The sequence below is a fragment of the Chlamydotis macqueenii genome, chromosome 4 (genome assembly GCF_036417535.1).
Source record: "Chlamydotis macqueenii isolate bChlMac1 chromosome 4, bChlMac1.mat, whole genome shotgun sequence".
NCBI classification, from domain to species: Eukaryota; Metazoa; Chordata; class Aves; order Otidiformes; family Otididae; genus Chlamydotis; species Chlamydotis macqueenii.
In genome coordinates this window covers 74,456,538-74,468,417 of record NC_141559.1, presented here as the reverse complement: position 1 = coordinate 74,468,417, position 11,880 = coordinate 74,456,538, and the positions used below count along the sequence as shown (strand labels likewise).

General features: G+C 36.1%; 1 protein-coding gene across 4 annotated transcripts in view; it reads left to right on the top strand.

Annotated features, from left to right (window-relative positions):
* HTT (huntingtin) overlaps window positions 1-11,880 on the top strand; it is an 86,955-nt gene that overhangs the window by 63,424 nt on the left and 11,651 nt on the right. For all 4 annotated transcript variants that reach the window (XM_086747803.1, XM_086747802.1, XM_086747801.1 and 1 more), the window contains 11 exons: window positions 6-183; window positions 466-558; window positions 1,140-1,327; window positions 2,603-2,729; window positions 3,917-4,017; window positions 6,291-6,445; window positions 6,819-6,958; window positions 7,127-7,209; window positions 8,775-8,905; window positions 9,087-9,216; window positions 9,985-10,140. In XM_086747803.1, coding sequence (XP_086603929.1) covers window positions 6-183; window positions 466-558; window positions 1,140-1,327; window positions 2,603-2,729; window positions 3,917-4,017; window positions 6,291-6,445; window positions 6,819-6,958; window positions 7,127-7,209; window positions 8,775-8,905; window positions 9,087-9,216; window positions 9,985-10,140 — 1,482 coding nt within the window. The remainder of the gene's footprint in view (window positions 1-5; window positions 184-465; window positions 559-1,139; window positions 1,328-2,602; window positions 2,730-3,916; window positions 4,018-6,290; window positions 6,446-6,818; window positions 6,959-7,126; window positions 7,210-8,774; window positions 8,906-9,086; window positions 9,217-9,984; window positions 10,141-11,880) is intronic.

Genomic DNA, 11,880 nt, shown 5'->3' with positions numbered 1-11,880 from the left:
AACAGGCAGTATCATGGCATTTAATGCATGACCGGCTTCCATTAAGTATAGATCTTCAAGCCGCTCTGAATTGTTGCTGTCTGATGTTACAGCAGCCTAGTCTCTGGAATTTGCTGGCTTCTGCAGTTAATGTGACATATGCTTGTTCCTTAATTAACTGCATTAGATTTATCATAGAAGCAGGTGAGTCCAATTTGAACAGCTATGAGAAAATTTTCTTAATAAATTGTCAATTATAGCTGATCAAATGCTAGGTGTTTGGAATATTTGCTCTGAGTCTTTTTTAATTATTTCTTCTACAAATTTATTTTTAGTGTTTTAATTTCTCATTTTAAATTTGATGTTTACTTTTGAACTTGGCAGATGACTTAGAGATGTAAATAGTTTTACTATGTGATTTTTGAGGAGAAAAATAGAATATGAGAACTATGGCTCTATCTATTAAATATTCTTTGTCTAATTCAGTTGCAGTTGAACCTGGCAATCAACTACTTAGTCCTGAAAGAAAGAATACCTCAAAAGGCTTAAATGAGTGTGAAGTTGATTCAAACACACAGAGTAAGTAAACAGTGAATTACATGTTTGTCTTAAACTTTCACTAAAGAAATATTTGTAGGTATTCTTTCCATTATTGAGTTTTGGTTTTTTGGTGTTGTGTTTTTGTGTTTGTTTTGTTTTTTAACAATGGGAGTTCATCTGAGACCTTATTTGTATTTGATAAATGTTTATTAAATACAGGTGGACATATTTTTAACAGGTATAGTTGGGTCTTTTTGGAAGTTAAGCATTAATGAAGATTTTTCTTTTGGGGGATTCTGTTCGCTGTGCAGCATGCTGCAGACTGAGCTTTTTCAAGTATTGCGGAATTTTAAAATTTGATGTGGAGGAGAGAGGATTTGTTACTATTCTCTATTTCTCTATTTCTATTTGTTACTATTCTCTATTTCTTGATTTGTTACTGTTCTCTTCAACTAGCTGAAATATTCTACAATATTTCTTTGTCTACATCCTTATTGTGGTTTTGTCCTTTTCAGTTGACATACTCTTTCATTAAGCATTTCTTGGTTTTCTGATTCTTTTTAAATTATGTGTCTTTTGAATAGATTAATAAAACAGAATTTCTTTTTCTCCCAACAAAGAACCTAAACACGTTACTGCAGCTTGTGAAATGATAGCCGAGATGGTGGAATGCTTGCAGACTGTCTTGTCACTGGGGCACAAGAGAAACAGCAGTATCCCAGCGTTTCTTACTCCTGTCCTCAAGAACATTATCATCAGTTTAGCAAGGCTGCCTCTAGTGAACAGTTACACAAGAGTACCTCCCTTGGTATGTTCATTATGCTTTGTTTTCAAGACTTTAAAAGCTATTGAGCAACTTCTTGACAACCAAATATGCTTGCATCTTAAGTTTTGTGTCAGTGTGACTTCAACCTTTAGCTAGTTTGATCAGCCAGTTTGTACTTTTTAAACACCGACTAGCAAAACGTTGTAAAGATATCAAATAAGAGTTCAGCTTGGAATCAGAGATTTGCTTCGAAAGCAGTGTAGTCACTCTTTACGTTCTTACGGGAAAGATTACCCAAGCAGTAGTTAAAGGAAAAGCAAGCAGTGACTTGGGTGCTTTGTTAGGGCTAATACTTCTTCCTCCTCAGTGGGATTGCTTGCCCTGGAAAGTGTGCAAAATCTGCAGTGCTATATTCTTTATGACACCTGACTTGACATATTCATTTTTTTTGTTATGCTAAGTATGACAACGATGCAATAGTGCTGAGGTGTCTGAAGTAGTGTCTGAACTAAGAACTAACTCAAGTATCTGTGTGTGGTACCATACTGTGGTATGCCACACAGATACTTTCAGATTATGTGTTACCATGCATTCTTAATTCATCTTAGATCCTTTGGACAAGGTATTTCTACCTTTTCTTTTTGGCCACTGTAACATTGATTTAAGAACACCTTGTTATTACCTCCATGTATCGATAGTACTATGAAATTACTTTGTTTTGATAAACTTGAAAACCGTTATCAGAAATGTATCTAGATGCTTATTAGGCAGAGCAAAAGGGAGTTTCCTCAGATGTGCAAGGCCATTTCTCTGGCCTTTCTTTGTTTCTCAGCACTCTGTTTTTGAGGAGATGTCAAAAGATACTGGTTTTATGTTTTGTTTTGGTTTGGTTTTTTGATTGAGACATTTTTTGCCACTCTTGGATGTATCTTTGTACTTTTTGAGCCATCAATAGTATGTGAACTATTTTTCCTGAATTACCTTTCAGCATCATTTCTGCACAGTGTAGGAGTCACTTGGCAATTAAATTCTAAACTGAAATACATGACAGGAACCTAATTTGCTTTCATGTCCAGACTTGGACAGTAGGACTGAATAATTAATTCGTAGTGAGAAATATGAAAAAAAAAAACCCACAAAGTTAGAAGTACAGCTGTGTTATATATTTAATCTTTCTGTAAATGTTTTTGCATCTAGAGAATTACTTTATTTAATGATGTCTCATTGCTTTTGAATGGTGCATATATATATATTTATAGCTGTCATGTTAATACTATTTCTGGTTTGGATAAGTAGTCTGTCTTTATATTTCTTCAGGTCTGGAAATTAGGCTGGTCACCAAAGCCTGCAGGTGACTTTGGCACAGTTTTTCCTGAAATCCCAGTAGAATTTCTTCAGGAGAAAGAAATCTTTAAGGAATTCATCTATCGCATTAATACACTTGGTACGTACGAAACTTAAAATTAATACAGTTGGCTTTTATTGGGCATTTACCTGAGTTGTGAAGTTACTGGATAACTGAATCTGGTACCATTTGTTTACTTTTGTTGCTTATATGGAAGAGAAATAATATTTCAGAGCAGGTTAGTAATTGTGCTGCAGTAATTCTTACATTTTGCTCAATGCAGAGAAAAAGATGATAAATTATAGAAATAAAGCCAAAAACTTTTCCAGCTCAGGGAGGTGAATTTCATTGTGCTCTATAGAATGACCACTTGTTTTCTGACAGTATGGTCTGTACAGAACAGCCATTTGACAGTATGTTGGAGAATATTTTGCTTCCTGTCTTTTTTTATTTATGTGTAATCCATAAATAGAATTTAGTGCCACACTCTCATGAGTTGCTGTCACTTTAAAGCTTCTGCATATGTCAGGGTTTACTGAACAAGAGGAGTGAGGCTTAAGTGGTCAAGTCTTTGTCAATCAATAAGACTGTCAAGAGTTATGCAGCAAATTTTCCAGACACTTACAGAAATCTGTCTCCTTTCCCCAACTCCCCTCCTTCCTCACCTACAGGGTAATATTTGACTGACTCGTGTAGCACTAATTTCTGTTTGATCACTTTAATGCCTAAAATGAGATTCTCACTTTTAATTCTTTAGATACCATTAGTAAAAACTGCAGAGTATTATTCAGGAATCCTCTGCAGTCTTCTATAGGTAAAAATCTGTTTGGAAAAACTTTTTGAGAAGTGCTTGAATTTCAATGGCCTATTTCTAGGCAATTCAGCCATGTCACTTCTAAGGCATGAAGATTTCTTGGGTCATTGTGGGATTCTCCACGACTTTCTTTCCTGTGAGAACTGGCCAATTTTCTGTATTATTTTCTGTGTTGTGAGAACTTGATAGATCTCAGTGCTTCAAAAGTTGGACAATAAATATATTTAAGTGTATATAAGAAACAACCCAAACAGGACCATTTAAAAAAATAATATTCAGAACCCTTCTAAGGGATTCGTCACTTCTTAAGATAGATCAGTTTTAATTTAAGCTGTAGTGATAACAAAAAATGTTGAATTGAATAGGAAATGGTATGAAATTAAATCTATGGAAAAAATGTATGATTTTTAATACTGTTCCATGCTTATATTTGTATTAAGACATAAATGGCTATCTCTGAGTGTTTCCATAGGATGGACCAGCCGTACTCAGTTTGAAGAGACTTGGGCTACTTTACTTGGTGTGCTTGTATCTCAGCCTATTGTGATGGACCAAGAGGAGAACCAGCAAGAGGTAATGTCATTCACTGAATTTCTTTAAACTAAATTTTAATTAAACTAAGGAAATTGTTTCTATTAATAAACCCATAAAGCAGAAAAATAGTGACTAAAACTAAGAAATTCTTTCCGGTTTTGTATTTTCTTGTCTTCATATTCCTGTGAGTTCAGACACATCCATCTTCTGACTCAAAGCTTCTGCAAACATGTAAATAGTATGGAAAAATTTTAGTAAGGCTGTTTAAACTTTATTTTGGTAAGTCACTCCGCACACACACACACATGGTTCAAAGTTTGCTTGATTAGATGTTTGGCTTTAGCCACAACAGGAACTCTAAAAGCTTTGAAAGAAACAACGTGTGAGAGAACTGTGCCTTTAGGAAATACACTAGTTGACTGTAACTAGCCATAGTATGTATACATAATAATATGTATTACTGCAATTATCGATGCTACCTAATAATCAAACTTCAAGGGGAGTTTCTTTTGTAAGATGTTTTTGCAAGATTCTTGACTAGAAATTAATTGACCTGGAGATCCATGCCTATGTCTCTTGCTCCAATTGTAGACTGTATATTGGACTTCTAACTTGGATGCCTCAGGTAGGTGTTCAGAATTCAATGAGGACATTTGGGGATCAGAGCCAAAGAAATGTATGTATTCCAAAAGTGAAGATGAGAGTGAACTTAGCTATCATGAAAGAGACTTTCCCTCTTCAGATGTTGTAACCTACTGGTGAACTGAATTTACTGTGTTTGAGCTCTTTGACCTGAAAGGTTTTTTCCTAGGCTCATATACTGTTTATTCCCAAGTCATGAGTGGCCCTGAGTGGCCCTGATGGTAGGTGCAGAGCCTTAAGCATTTTGAAGAATCCAGAGGGTGGATGCCTACAAATAGTGGATCCTGGGTAGTGGACAAAGGAGTTTTTCCCTTGCTTCCTAGGTGTCAGATTCCAAAAAAAGAGTAGGGCATCATCATCCCCCTTCCCTCAGTTAGCATCTTCTGTTAGCTAGACTGACTTGGAGACTGCAGAATTTTTAATTTTGGCCACGTTGGATGAGATGTAAGGCAACCTAGCCTTTGGTAGTTCCTTATTTATCACATAGCATGCCTTGATTTGTAGAATGGGAGTAATACTGCTCCTTTACTTTCCAAGGATATCTAGTATATTCAAAACTGCAAACATTTTAAGCAGTCTTATAAATTTCAGTATGTTAATATTTTCTGAAATAAAAATACAAGATTCTTTTTTTAAAAAAAGTTGAAAAATTGTTACCGTCTTACATTTTCTAAAAAGGTTTAGACTGTCTGGTGGTCTGATACTTTCAAGAAGGAATTAGAATCTATACAACCAAAGCAAAAACTGAAAAGCATCCTACCACTTCAGAATCTGCAAGTTTTTGTGCCATTGTTCTAATTTTAGTTTGTAAAAAAAACTGATTTAGTCGAAGTACTGATGATAAACAATTACGAGCAAAAGAAGTTAAATATACTGTGAAAGTTCTTGCTACCTTCAGCACAAGGAGGATTAGTTACAACCCACAGTGCCAGAAGTTTATTTTGAGTTTTTTTGTTTGGTTGGGTTTTTTTAAGGGTACGAAACAGACTGCTACAGTGATGATGATTTATAGAGGCAAGGTACTTGATGCAATGTGTATAGTTCCAAATATTTCTATTGGGGAAAAATGTCAGTGCCTCAAGTATGAATAATGGATTGAATCTAACCAAATACTTTAAGAAAGTTGTGTTACAGTTTTCTCACACTTTTACAATGGTGGTAAATACTGGATGTGTAGCATCTTGGTTTAGAAGAAACATTGGATGCATCTGGATAATGATACCCAGAAAAATGTTGCTGAAAATTCATGGTTGAGTTTTGTTCCTTAATAAGCAGTTTCTAAAAACAGTGAACATGGATTCTTCTCTGAAGAGTTTGATCTTATTCGATGCTTTGTTTCAATAGGTGACTAATGGGTAGATGCAAATAAAGAAACTAAACACTTGCTAAGCTCCAAAATGGACGTTTTGAGGTTTTAATGCTGTTGGGATAAGAGAGGATGCATGTAGAATGGCTGATGATGTGGAAGGATGCGTTGCAGCTACAGTCACCGTGCTTTCTGTGCACTGCTTATGTCAGCTAGATTTCTGGATGGGAGGAAGTCCAGATGTCAGACTTATTAATGATAATTTAATGGAAGGTGACAAACTGATTCAAAGCTTTCAGGATTCTTTTTTTTTTTTTTTTTTTTTTTTTTTGACAATTCAAATTACAGTAAGTTCATTTTACAGGAAGATACAGAGAGGACCCAAATTAATGTTCTTGCAGTACAAGCCATAACTTCCTTGGTGCTGAGTGCAATGACAATACCTGTTGCAGGCAATCCAGCAGTTAGCTGTTTGGAACAGCAGCCCCGCAACAAAGCTTTAAAAGCTCTGGACACAAGGTATTTTTTTACTTGCTCTGAAATTCATTAAAGTTATAACTGTGATTAATACATAATTACAATTGCCTAACCTAGCTGTAGCAAAAATATGTATAGACTTTTTCTAAGCAAGCGTGTATATGGATGGATCTGTTTACATAGAAGTTACATGGACTTGGCATCATGAACCTGCTGAGTTAAGACAGTATCCGAAAAAGACAGCATCTTATTAAAATCTAGTAAAAAATGTGCAGAATATATTTTTCAATATTTCTCATTATCCCTGTTAACGAAAATAAGCATAGGCACATAACATTGTAGAGTAAGCTAGTCAGACTGGCACAAAAATGTGAAAGGGAAAATCTTCTTAAATTGATTTCTGTTGGGCTTTCAGGTTTGGGAGGAAGCTAAGTGTTATCAGGGGAATTGTTGAACAGGAAATCCAGGCAATGGTATCTAAGAGAGATAATATTGCTACTCATCACTTATATCAAGCTTGGGACCCTGTTCCATCACTTTCTCCTGCTACTACAGGTAAGTACTTCTGTTTGAGGGGAAGAGGGAGAATGAATTTTTTACATTTAAAAAGTAAAAATGATACTCTAAGAATTTATTTGCAAATCCAGTTTGCAGAATATGAAGCTGTCTTCACATCTACTTTGTTATGCATGTTTTAAAAACTTGTCTTCTGTTTTGTTATAGGTGCTCTTATCAGCCATGAAAAACTCTTACTGCAGATCAATACTGAACGAGAAATAGGAGATATGGATTATAAACTGGGACAGGTTTGTGAAGGTTTTCACTTTGAGCTTGACTTCTATTACATTTCTTCCACATTGTGAAAATTCAGTTGAGAGGCATTTCTTAATATCAAACATAAACTAAAAGCAGGGTAGATCATAACTGGGTGAGTCCTCTTAGCCAGCCATCCCACCTCTCATGGTATTTTTGCTTGTGTGTGTGTGAGATCTACTTCTGAGACAGCTATTGAGTTGCACTTTTCAGCCTTGCTTGTTAAAGAGCCCTTGTGGTGTTAGCTCCCACTTTAACTACTGGATTTTAATTTGCTGTTGTGTTCTTGCAATAGCCCTTAGGAAATGAAAAATCACTGAGCATAAAATAAGCAATGTTGTTTTAATTTCAAATCAGTGTAGGGACATAAATTTCACTGGATGGTGTTAGTTGGAAAATTAGCACTATGAATAGAAAAGTAGTCCTTATCCAGTTATTTATCTTCTTGAAAAATTAGTCTTTATATAAAATTACATATAAGTTTTAAATGTAATATGTTTCATTATTTGAATAGTATATATTAGTGGGGAAAAAAATCTTAAATGATGACTTTCTTTTTCTTGAGGAATCTTTTGCATTCAGCAGACTAAATGGTCATTTGTCTGTCTCTAGGCTCTGTATGTTCTCGTCAGACCCCAAATGGCTTGAACATACAGTGATTTGCAGGTTTACAGACCCTGTGTGTTAATTACAGAAACTGTTAACTCTGTAACAATACTTGGCATTAGAAATCTTGCTTGAAAAAAAATAAATGTGTATATTTTTGTTTACCATGAAAAAGAATTCTATGTAAGGGTGAATTTTTGTCTAAAAAGCAAGTCTTGAGCTGTGTAAAATAAGTAACTTAAAAGAAAAAGTAGTATCTGTGTTAAAACACAGGAAGTGCTGCTTTTGTTTTGAAATCTTTCAACAGATCACTTCAACAGGTCTTATTGTTCTCAAACTTTAATTTTATTAAGAAAGCTTAAAGAAGACCTAAGAAGTTTTCTTCTTTGTAGAGAATTGTTTATCTAGCCTGAGTCAAAGGACTTTAAATCTTAGGCCTTTCTAGTTTCAGAAGAAAGGTTATATTGCAATCAAATATGCTGAGTAATGATTTGAGAAGAGTTAGGAATGTGTTTTCTGTTGAACTGCAGTCATTACAGCTCTTTCTAAATTATTTTCTTACTTGATATGAACTGTAAATATTTACACTTTGCTTTAGATTTTAAATCTGGTAAGTTGACTTTGGGATGATGCATGTACATTGTTAGTGTATCCTTACAGGTTATAGCCAAATGCTACTTTCAGCATCACCTATATTGCTGCACTAAGCATGTGGTGCTGCTGGTTTTGCTGTGCCATACAGCTTGAAGTGAGCTAAATGAAAATATTGAAAAAGGTTTAAAAAAAAAATTGTGCAGTTCATGTAAATGTTATTTGAAGCTGTGTGTTCATTGCCTGTCATTTAAGTGAAAGATGTATTGGACTTCTAAGATTTTCTGATCTGACTGCGAAGGTGTTAAATGTTGTCCTTCTTTTCTATTTGTTTTGTTGTTTGTTTTTTGTTTTCCCCAAGGTCTCTATACACTCCATATGGCTAGGAAATAATATCACTCCGTTGAGAGAAGAAGAGTGGGGTGAGGACGAAGAAGATGAGAATGACATACCAGCTCCTTCCTCACCGCCAACCTCTCCTATAAACACCAGGTGTCTTATTTTTTTTCTTGTCTCTCCTTTGATTTATCAGTAAGCTACTATCTCTTCATGCTGAGTTCAATAAGCTGGCTTTATAAATTGGATGCTGGTAAATAACTGCGTTATTTCAGATCAAGTATTTTAGCAGGGCTTAAGAACAGCCATTCTAACACCTGCTTCTTGTGCCTTGCAGGAAACACCGGGCTGGTGTAGATATACATTCTTGTTCTCAGTTCTTGCTTGAGCTGTATAGTCAGTGGATATTGCCATCAAACCCCAGCAAGAGAACACCGGTCATTTTGATTAGCGAAGTGGTGCGATCAGTAAGTCTAAACTGTTATTCAGAGTTTTAATTGAGTAAGTTACCACATGGTCAGAGCTAAGCAGCATTTGTAAAGCATCTTTTAATATATCGAAACACTGATTATTCTTGGCAGTGCTATTATATGGGCAGTACGGAAATAGAACTTAAGCAACTATAACATTATACTAATTTAAACTATGTAAGCATCTGGATTGCATATTCTGCTACTACACTACAAACACTTCATTGTTACTTAATGATAGTCGCTGTTTTACTGGACTACTTGCTAGAAGTAAGATGTTAGGATTTTGCTTATCCTCTCTCTTTGTAAGAAAATGAAATTAGAACAACTATGTATTAGAGGATTAAATTGGCTGCTGAAGTGTAGAAGCAAAACTAAAGAACACAGGTGTGGAATGTGTCTTGATAGCCATTATTCACTTATAAAAGTCTTAAAATGAAACTATCCTTACAAGAGAGTATGTATTATGTGTTTTGGAGTGTTTTTGTACATTGTAAATGGCAACATTTGTTCATTTTCCAGAATTACTTACTATAGTGGATTTGATTTTGTAAACCTATTGGAAAAAAGGACCATTTGGAGGTAATAGTTATCTGAGATGGATAGTGGAATTAATTCTGGACAACAATAGTTATTCTAGACACTTGAGTTCATGTTTACACATTTAATAGATCGAGGAATCTTTTGCTGACAATTAGAAGGGAGAGTCAATTTTTGGCTGTCTGCTAATGAGCTTTTTAATATTCAATTTTCATTTGTGTACAGCTTCTGGCAGTATCCGACTTATTTACAGAAAGGAATCAGTTTGAGATGATGTATACAACATTGATGGAATTGCGAAAGGTGCATCCGTCAGAAGATGAGATTCTTGTACAGTATTTGATTCCAGCCACTTGTAAAGCTGCTGCTGTTCTCGGAATGGTAAGAAATTCTCATTGAAGTTTATTGCAAATTTGTGAGTGTCTAGGTTAACTCATCCTTACCTTCTGCTGCAAAATCTGATGTTTTTGGTAAGAGTGGTTTGTCTCTAAGAAAATCCCGTAGCTGATCTGCATGGCTATAAGAAGTAATAGGACAGGTGTTCTGAGCTTTCAGAGGTTGCAAACATCATCTCCAGTTGCTCCATATTCAAACAGATTGTTTGGTTTGGGTTTTCTTTCTTTTTTTTTTTTTTTTTTTTTTTTGAGGTTGAGCTTAATTTCATGTGCTTTTTGGTGTATCTTATTCAGTTGAATGTTACCTTTGCCCCGTACACATTTGTTACCTTTCAGGCCAGAAATGAGGACTGAGGAACAGCTATTGCTAGGTTTGTGTTACAGACTGTAATCTCACAAGAGGCTGAGACACAGTGCATGTGATGCATATGTAGCTTGATAGTCAGGTATCTATTTTCTTTCCTTCACTTTTCCCTCCATTGCATCATTCTGCATTTAGGGAATGAGCATTATTGATGCAAGTTATTTAATGAAACATATTGCTGTCTTTAAATCAGTAGACCAGGGAGCAGTAGTATTTTCCAGTGAACATTTCGGAGTGGAAACTTGGGGAAAAAAATTACAAATTCATTTGGAGGAAGTTAGCATTTCTAGAAACTCTGAGACTAATATAAAACTATATGGGTAATAGTAATAAGAAAAGTTTTGAAAGACGTTTGATAGCTATTGTAGCAGAAACTGTGCAAGGGAAGGCTGTGAAAGTGATGCCAAACATGCGGAAGGAGTTTTAAAGATCAGCTTGTTCTGACTATGCTGATACCAGCTTGATGTTTGAAGACTAAACATAGAATCATTTAGGTTGGTAAAGACCCTTAAGGTCATTGAGTCCAACTGTTAACCTAAAACTACCAAGTCCATCACTAAACCATGTCTGTAAGCACCGCGTCTACATGGCTATACCTCCACAGATGGTGACTCCACCACTTCCCTAGGCAGCCTGTTCCAATACTTGACAACCCTTTCAGTGGAGATTTTTTTCCTAATATCCAATGTAAACCTCCCCTGGCGGAACTTGAGGCTGTTTCCTCTTATCCTGTCACTTTTTATTTGGAAAAAGAGACCGACACCCACCTCGCAACAATAGCCTTTCAGGTTGTTGTAGGGTAGAGAGTAATAAGGCCTCCCTTCAGCCTCCTTTTCTCCAGAATAAATAAGCCAAATTCCCTCAGCGGCTCCTCACAGGACTTGTTCTCTAGACCTTTCACCAGCTTCATTGCTCTGCTTTGGATGTGCTTCAGCACCTCAATGTCTGTCTTGTACTGAATGGCTCAAAACTGAGCACAGTATTTGAGGTGCAGCCTCACCAGTGCTGAGTACAGGGGGACAATCACTTCCCTAGTGCTGCTGGCCACACTATTTCTGATACAAGCCAGGATGCTGTTGGCCTTCTTGGCCACCTGGGCACACTTCTGGCTCACATTCAGCTGGCTGTCAGCCAACATCCCCAGATCCTTTTCCACTGGGCATCTTTGCAGCCACTCTTCTCCAAGCCTGTAGCATTGCATGGGGTAGTTGTGACCCAAGTGCAGGACCTGGCACTTGGCCTTGCTGAACCTCTTACGATTTGCCTTGGCCCATCGATCCAGCCTGTCCAGATTCTGCTGTACCGCCTTTCTACCCTCAAGCAGATCAACATTACACCCAATTTGCTGTCATCTGTAAACTT